Source organism: Carlito syrichta, unplaced genomic scaffold, assembly GCF_000164805.1.
Source record: "Carlito syrichta isolate Samal-C Ts95f unplaced genomic scaffold, Tarsius_syrichta-2.0.1 Scaffold303101, whole genome shotgun sequence".
NCBI lineage: Eukaryota > Metazoa > Chordata > Mammalia > Primates > Tarsiidae > Carlito > Carlito syrichta.
Window position 1 is genome coordinate 93,267 of NW_007247197.1, and position 8,459 is coordinate 101,725.

The 8,459-nt window shown below is 61.4% G+C and overlaps 1 protein-coding gene across 1 annotated transcript in view; it reads right to left on the minus strand.

Annotated features, from left to right (window-relative positions):
* Positions 1–8,459, minus strand: part of EPHA8 (EPH receptor A8) — a 38,355-nt gene that overhangs the window by 3,297 nt on the left and 26,599 nt on the right. The window contains exons 5-10 of the mRNA XM_021712122.1: positions 7,672–8,007; positions 3,794–3,918; positions 3,525–3,687; positions 2,313–2,406; positions 1,529–1,596; positions 65–229 (exon numbers count right to left, since the gene is read on the minus strand). Of these exons, the coding sequence (XP_021567797.1) occupies positions 65–229; positions 1,529–1,596; positions 2,313–2,406; positions 3,525–3,687; positions 3,794–3,918; positions 7,672–8,007 (951 nt within the window). The remainder of the gene's footprint in view (positions 1–64; positions 230–1,528; positions 1,597–2,312; positions 2,407–3,524; positions 3,688–3,793; positions 3,919–7,671; positions 8,008–8,459) is intronic.

Genomic DNA, 8,459 nt, shown 5'->3' on the forward strand with positions numbered 1-8,459 from the left:
TCCTTGCCTGGGTGCTCCCGTGCCCCCCGGGGCTATCCCCACCCTCACGACCCCCGAGGCTCACCTGAGCCAATGATCTTCTCTATGTGGATCCTGGAGGCCTCGATCTCGTGGGTGAAGCTGCGGCCCACCCGGCCCGGCTCCTCGTAGGTGTGGGGTTCTGCATAGAACTGGGGCTCAGGGAGCTTCCCTGGGGGGTGGTTCAGGGGCAGAAAGACAGGCGGGGGGGCTGGGGGCAGGGGAGAAGGCCTTCAGTGAGGTCTGGAGGGGCTTCTCTCTCCTAGCACTCTGGGCTGGGCTGGGCCAGGTGAGGGGCATCTCTGGGACTCTGGGTGTGGTGGTGAACAGGAGGTGTGCATAAATGCTTGTCCCGTGATGGTGGGTCTCTAGGAGTAGCTCTGGGGTCTCAATGGGGCTGTGGAGTCTCCGTAGGTCCTGAGCATGTCTGTCACTCTCTGGGGTCACTTTAGAGTCCTTCCTTGAGATCTTTCTAAATGGGTTTAGGGTAGGGATGTGGCCAAAAAAAAAAAGTTTTTACCGGAAGAGTCAACTTCAAAAATGGTTACCAGCCGGGTGCAGTGGCTCACGCCTATAATCCCAGAACTTTGGGAGGCGGAGGCGAGAGGATTGCCTGAGCACCTGGGTTCAAGGATTGCCTGAGCCTGGGCAACATGGGGAGACCTTGTCTCTACAATAAATCAAAAAATTAACTGGGCATGATGGCGCATGCCTGTAGTTCCAGTTACTCGGAAGGCTGAGACAGAAGGATCGCCGGAGTCCAGAAGGCCGAAGCTACGGTGGCCGTGAGCAGCGTGCCACTGCACTCCAGCCTGAGCGACAGAGTGCAACTCTGACTCAGAACCACAACCACAAAAAATGGCTCCCTAGAAGACGGTGCTAAGGGTGATTCTGAGGCTGCTCTCAGGCCAGTGGGCATCAGCATCACAGCTGATGCTAATGTCTGCCACGGGCGGAGAAGTGGGGTGTGGGGCAGGCACTCCCAGACGTGCCTCCTTTACGGGGTCTCCAGGGACAATCTCTTCTCAGTAGGGGTTCTTGTCCAAGAGTATAGGAATTCCTGAAGTCACACACAGACGAGTGTGCACACTGGGGCTTTTCCCAAGAGAGAGTCCCCAGTATCCTCGATGGGCTCTGCGAGCCCAAGAAGGGTGACAGCACAGCCCTCTGGGGGGCCAGCTCTCTGTGATACCAGGAGTCTGTCTCTGGGCTCTGGTCCTTTCTGTGGACGCCTTTCTTCCTCTCACCTGTGCCATCTCAGCCCAGTGTCAGGCCCCACCATGGCCGCCTCCTGGCCCCAGACCCTGGGCCCCACACTCACCCTGTCTGTGACCACCTCCTGGCCCCAGACCCCGGGCCGTGCACTCACCCTGCCCATGACTGCCTCCTGACCCCAGCCCTCGGCCCTGCACTCCCCCTACCTGTGACCACCTCCTGGCCACAGGCCTCGGCCCTGCACTCACCCTGCCCGTGACCGCCTCCTGGAGCAAGGTCCCAGCCCCACACTCACCCTGCCTGTTCTCATAGTGCATCTTCTCTTCGTCCGAGTCCTGGAAAGCCTTGCTGTAGCCACAGTGCCTGCGGGAGACGGTCACCGCTCTGCCTGAGGTCAGGCCATTCCGGGGGCAAGTCAGGGCTCGTCCCTCCCACCCCCCACCCCTACAGGTCAGCTCTGGCTCCTTAGGAAGTCTGCAGGGGAGAGGCCCCAACCTCAGGCTCTCAACCCAGGTGGACGGTGACAGCCATGACAGCCCCAAGCAATATACCATCCACAAAGTGCCCTGGAGTCCACCCAGCCCTCAGCCAAGTCTATAATGCAATCAGCCCATGTTCCATGAAACACACCAGCGGAGGGGCTGGGAGATGACGCCTCTGCGGCCAACTCCACCCTGTGACCTTGGTGAACCCCGTCCCTTCCCCAGACCCAGTATCTCCATCTAAAGGGGGAACCTCCTGGTCCTCGTGGTCTGGGACCCGCCCTGCCCCAGCTCTACCTCTCTGAGCAGAGCGGGCGAGGAGAAAGTAACTGAGAGCATGGGTCTTCAGTCTGACAGACCTAGGGTCATGTCCCTGCTCTAGCTGTGTGACTGTGACAAGTGGCCTAACCGTTCTGATCCCCAACTTACTCACCTGCCAGATGATGTAGAGGTCAGTGTCTCTACATCAAGCGGGTGTCATTAGGTTAAATGAGATGGGGAGTTTGGTAGTGAGCCAGCCCCAGGCTTGTGGGGACCGCCTGCTCTCGTGGCAGTGCTCGAGGGGAGGGGCTCAGGCTGGCTGGGGGGACCACCCACCTCTTCTTGCAGATGAGTAGGAGCAGCAGCACCACCAGGCCGGTGATGAGAGTCAGGCAGATCCAGACGATGGTCCGGGTGTCGTGGCGAGGCCCTGTGGGGATGCCAGGCAGAGGCCAGGCACTCAGCCCCGGCATCAGGCCCAGGGTCTGGCAGCCCTCCCGGCCGACCTGGGCTCCTGGGGCCCGGGGCAGCCTCCTGGGCCACGTGCCAGCCCAGAATGAGGGCGCAGGCTTCCCGCTCCTCTGCACCCACCCACCCTGTGTGCTTCCCCTTGAGACCCCACTGCCCCCCGCCCAGCCTCCCGACCCTGCCGCTGCTTCCTGGGCCTGGGCCACCTGGGGAGAGCACAGCGCTCCCTGATGCCTGTCCTGCCTGTTCCTCAAACGAGGCTAAGCTTCAAGTCGCGATGGGCCCTCCCCTCGCCCTCCGGGAGATCCTACGGGAGCCTCGGTTTTCAGATGAGAAAGCTGAGGCCCAGAGAACTCGAGGAACTGACCCCAGGACACGCAGCAGAGTGGACAGGGGGGCGGGACTCCATCCAGGCAATCTCAAGGGGGTGTTGGGCGTACAAGCCCTCCAGACACAGGTGCCAAGGGAGGGCCGGGTGGGGGTTACCGGCTCTGCCCTGCTCCCCCACAGGGAGGGTCCCTGGAGCAGGAGACCCCGCTGGCTGGAGATCAGGCAGGGCAAAGGAAAAGGGACAGCTCCCAAGCCCGCAAGTGCCCAGGGATAACCCTGGGGGCTTGTGCAACCCGAATGACTTGGTCCCACCCCCAGGGTTTCTGAAGTGAAGTAGGGCTTGGATTCGAGCATTTCTGATCAGTCCCCAGCCGCTGCTGCAGGTCCCAGGCTATGTTCTGAGAACTCCGGGTGACCCAGGGATTGGCTATTCTGCTCCGACCCTCACTTTCCGCAGGTGAAGTGGGGATGCGGCGAGACCCACTCACTAGGGTTGTCCCCGGATGGCTGCAAGGACATTCTGGGGGCAGAGGGCACCGTGAGGCCTGTGAGTCACGTGAGACTCCGTGAAGTTGGCAGAGGAGGGGCTGTCACTGGACCGTGGCTCGGACCGGCATCTTCCCTCTCTGAGCCTCTGCTCTCCACTTGCAGAAATGTCCACGGCCCCACCCGGCAGGACAACGGCCGGCCGACAGCGACCCTTCTCTACCCACCCCAGACCCTGGTGCCCTCCTCGACCCCTGCACTCACGGGGCTTCCCGGTCTCCACCTCCATGGCCTGGCTGAAGCGGCCACAGCCTGCTGAAGTGCGGGCGCGGACCTGAAACACGTAGCGTGTGCCCGGCTTCAGGCCCGAGACGGTGGCCCTGGTGGTGACGGCCTTGAGGGTGGAGTAGCTCTGCATCTCCTTGTCCTGCAGGAGGGTGGGCAGCAAGCCCGGCTGGGCACCTCTCCGCCCCCCCGCACCTCTCCCCCTTCCCACCCTCTTCCCCTCCTCCACCCCCTCCCCCACTAGCTACCTTCTCGTAATACTTGACCTCGTACTCCAGGATGATGCCGTTGGGCTGCTCGGGCTCCTGCCACAGCAGCGACACGCTGGTCTGTCCCGTCCGCTCCTGCCGGATCACCACCACCTGGGACGGGGCTGGGGAGGCCACCCCGTCAGACGGGCGGAGGGGATGGCAGGTGGCCTCCGACCCGCCCCATCCAGGCCTGGCCCAGCATGGCTAGCACTCTCCAGGCCTCCCTACAGGTCACCACCGGCCGCCACTCCAGTGCATCCCCTGGAGTCTGGACATGGGGGCTGGCTGGACCTAGAAGAGGCCTGTCCCTCCCCAGCCTGGGGCCTGCTTGGGCACAGGGGAAAGCAGGAGAAGGGAGGGGAGGGATGAACCAAGACGCTGCTGGCTGCCTGGCCGGGAGGCCATGGTGGGGGCAGCTGTGAGAGACCAAGGCGAGGGGCTGAGGTGAGCTCCAGGTGATCCCTGCCACTCTGGGCCACCCAGTCATGCCCTTCTCCTTGAAAAACTCACCCCTCCTGCATTCACCCATTCCCTCCTCCTGTGCAGAGGAGTCAGATACAGACACAGTCAAAGCCAGATCCAGGACCTGCCTCAAGGCCCTGTCCCTCCCACCCTTCTGCCCTCAGGCCTCTGCTTACCCCGGGTGATGACTCGGCCCCACATGGCTGGGTCCTCCCTCCTATCTGGGCATCCTATCTCCCCAGCACACCTGGGCACTCCCTGAAGGCAGGGGCTGCACACAGCAGGTGCCTAATAAATGCTGCTGATGACTGACAGGAAAAGTTAAGAAGTAACGCCAGGGTTGGGTGGGAAGGCATTGTCCAGGGGACAGTCCACCAATCTGGGAGTCAGGGGCGGGCGCACGGCTCGCCCCCTCTCACTAGTTGGGCCCTGGGGAGGCGTCTGCTGTCTCTGGGCATCAGTTTCCCCATCTAGCCGGTGAGGCACCATCTACCGGGGCTCAAGCCAGGGTATGTCTCTTAGAAACCACAAAGTCCCAAGGCAGGGGGTGCTGCCGGAGGTGGCAGACAGAGACCAGGGCTCAGAGCAGGAGGGAAAGGGCGGTGCACCTAGGAGGGCTCCTGGGAGGAGGTGGCTGTGGAAAAGAGCTGAAGAGCTGACGGGGAGAGAGGAGGAACGGGTGGTCTCTGAGCACGATCTCCCCTATGAGCTCAGGGTGCGGCCTGGTCGGTGCCCTCCAGAGCTGCTCTCCACCCCCGGGGCTTCCTGAACACCTGCCACAGGCCGAGCACCAGGCTAGGACCTGGAGACACTGCTGTGCCCAAGACAGCCCTCAAGGAGCTGAGGGCCTGGTAAAGGAGACCGGGGACCACGACCCGGAGTTCTGAGGCTGGGAGGGTGTGGTGAGAGGAGGCGGTTGTGACGCAGGGAGCTCACACAGGGGCCAGGAGGCGCCAGGACGATTGAGCTGGGGTGGGCAGAGTGGGCCTCCCAAGGAGGGAGGTGGCCACCAGAGGCCAGCTTGGCCAGAGGGAGGGAGTCATGAGAGAGGGGCGGGGGCCGTCTGTGAGCTCAGTCTGTGGAAGGGTTGGAGGACAGCCTGGTCCCACGGATTTTTTTTGAGAGTCGGTCTCATTCTGTCACCCAGGCTGGAGTGCAGTGGCACGACCACGGCTCACCACAACCTCGACCTCCTAGGCTCAGGCAATCCTTCCACCTGAGCCTCCCGAGTAGCCAGGACTATAGGCACGTGCCAACACACCCAGCTGACGCTTGGTTTTCTGCAGAGAGGAGGTTTCACTGTGTTGTCCAGGCTGATCTCCAACTCCTGGGCTCAAGCCATCCTCCCCCCTCGGCCTCCCAAAGTGCTGGGATTGCAGGTGTGAGCCACTACATGCAACACCACTGGCACGTTTAAGGCCAGCTCAAGAGGGTGTGAATGGCTGGTGGGGGCGAACTGGGAGGAGCTCCTGTGGTGGCCCATGTAGTGGGCGATGGGGCGTGGCAGAGTGGGACTGAGGAGGTCATTTTGAGGGGAATCCCCACAGGGTTTGCTGGTGGATGGATGTGGCATATGCGAAGGTCAAGGGTGATAGCTTGGAACCTGGGCAACATAGCAAGCCCTCATCTCTGCCAACAAAAAAAAAAAAAAATTAACTGGGGGTGGTGGCATGCACCCATAGCCCAAGCTACTTGAGAGGCTGAGGTGGGAGGATTGCTTGAGCCCAGGAGGTCGAGGCTGCAGTGAACTATGGTCATGCCACTGTACTCTAGCCTGGACAACAGAGTGAGACCCCAACTCACACACACACAAAAAGGTGACAGCTTGGGTTTGGGGCTTGAGTGTCCCAGTGAATGGTGGTGCCATGCCCTAAGGTGGGTCCAGGGAGGGTCAGGCGTGGGGGAGACAGGAGGGGGCAGCTGCACCCCAGGGGAGAGGCATGCACTGGGGACATATTGGGGGTTTCAGCATCAAGGTGCAACTCAAAGCTGTGGTCACCCAGAAAAGAAGGGCCGGGGCACACAGGGGAGGGAGGAGGGTTCAGGACATGCCTGGGGACCTCTAGCCCTTAGAGGCTGAACTATGGAGAGGGATAGGCTAGCCAGTCGGTGGAAAACAGGGAAGAACAAAGGTTCCAAGAAAGGACAGTGCTCCGTGGGTTGTCATTTCTGGTGGCAGGTGAGGCAAGGGACCAGGGAGTGGCTGGAAGGGAACACAGGCTTGAAGGAGGGTTAAGATGCTGCCTGAATGTCACTGGGGTCTTGGGCTCCAACCCCCACTCCCCCAACCAGCTGCCTCCTGTCTCAGCTGCCGAGAGACAGGTGGGTGGGGCTGGGCTCTACATCGCCCGCACAGGCTTCTCTCGCCATGCTGCCGGCTCCCAGCACTCAGGTGGGGCTCCTTGAACGCTGTGAGGTGAGGGAGTCCCCTGAAGAGATGGAGCACTGGTGCCCTGGATTCAGAGTTGGGGGCCCCGTTTCCCTTGGGGTGAGACAGACCCAGGTTCGGGTCCTGGCTCTGCTGCTTCCTATGTGGCTGGCCCTGTGCAGTTCTCTGTTCCTCAGTCTTTTCCTCCGTGCCATGGTGGGAACAGCGTCTGCCGGGCCAGGGCTGCATGGCTTGGGGAGGAGCCTGAGGGGTCCCAGGCACGCGCCAGGGTGACTGTGAACGGAAGCTGCCTGTGGGCTCTGGGGTTAGGCTGTGGCTCAACGGGCAGGACCCCCCAGAGTTTGGAAGGAAAGAGTTTCCAGGGCTGAATTCGGTCCACGACTGGCAAGAAACAGACAGACAAATGACTGTGGTCCAAGCCAGGCGGCCAAATACATCCCAGGGGCCACAGTGGCAGCTGTTCTAGAAAATGATCATCAGAGTGATTTTATTTTTTAATGACATTTATTGAGCATTTACCATGGGCCAGGTGCTGGCTAAGCATTTCCACTCCTCTCATTTAAGCTTCCAACAGTACTTAAGGCAGGTATTATGATTCCTGCTGCATCAGGCAGGAAACAGAGGCACAAAAAGGGAAAGTCCTGGAACCCAGGCCTAGGGTGGCCGTGTAGTCCACCTCTATGCTTATGGGATTCCGCCCCCATATAGGATGTGCTGTACTTTTGGTTTTTTTTCAATTTAAAAAATTTTTATTTTTGTAGAAACAAGGTCTCTCTATGCTGCTGAGACTGGTTTTGAACTCCTCAGGCTCAAGCAATCCTCCTGCCTCAGCCTCCCAAATGCTGGGGTTACAGGCGTGAGCCACCATGCCAGGCTGTGCTCTACTTTTCTAAGGACAACAAGAGCTCCCTGCTCCTGGATGCTGGTGCAGAGGGCAGGCCTCGGCCCACAGCCCATCCACGGCAGCGCTCTGACCCTGGTAGGCAGGGGGCCGGGGAGCAGGGGTCGGAGCGTCTCCGCCTACCTGCCTGGTTTGTGGTGATGTTGACGACGGCAGCGCGGCGGGGCTCGGGGCTGAGGTCGGACACGCCGTTGACCGCCTCGATCCAGAAGGAGTAGTTCATGTGTGCCAGCAGGTTGGCCACCAGCAGGCTGGCCTGCACCAGGCTCGTCTGCTGGGGCACAAAGCGCGTGCCACCCCCGCAGGCCTCGCAGCGGCTCAGGGCCCAGGGGCAGCGGCGGCACACGGCGTTGTAGGTGATGTCACTGCGGCCGCCCGGGTCCAGGGGAGGGGCCCACTCCAGCGTCACCGACGTCCCGTTCACGCTGGAGATCAGGTTCACGGGTGCTGAGGGGGGCCCTGGGGGCAGAGGGTATTTATGTGGGCAGGGCTCGTCGCTCCACCATCAGACCGGGGCTCCCAGAGGCTCCCCCTCATATCTGGGCTACCTAAGGATCAGATCGCATCCATTCCATCCTCTAGAAGCTCCCAGCGGGCTGAGGGTGTGTCTCTGCCGTCAGTCAGACTGGCACCACCACGTCAGGGTCTGGGTGCAGAACCCTGGGCCCCCCGCCCCGCCCACGCAGGCTCGCAGGGACTCCCAGGTCTGTGCTTCCCAAAGCTTATGCCCAGAGCTCCGAAAAGACCCCACCATGCCACCTGATGTGATGTGGCCCAGCCATGTCCGTTCAAGGACCCTCGTGCTGGGTTTAACCTAAAATGCCACTGAGCACTCTCCGTGGAACCTGGCAGAGAGCCGGGAAGCCCACCAGTGTCCCCATGGTGAGGGACGCTGAGAGGTCCCTCCCTCA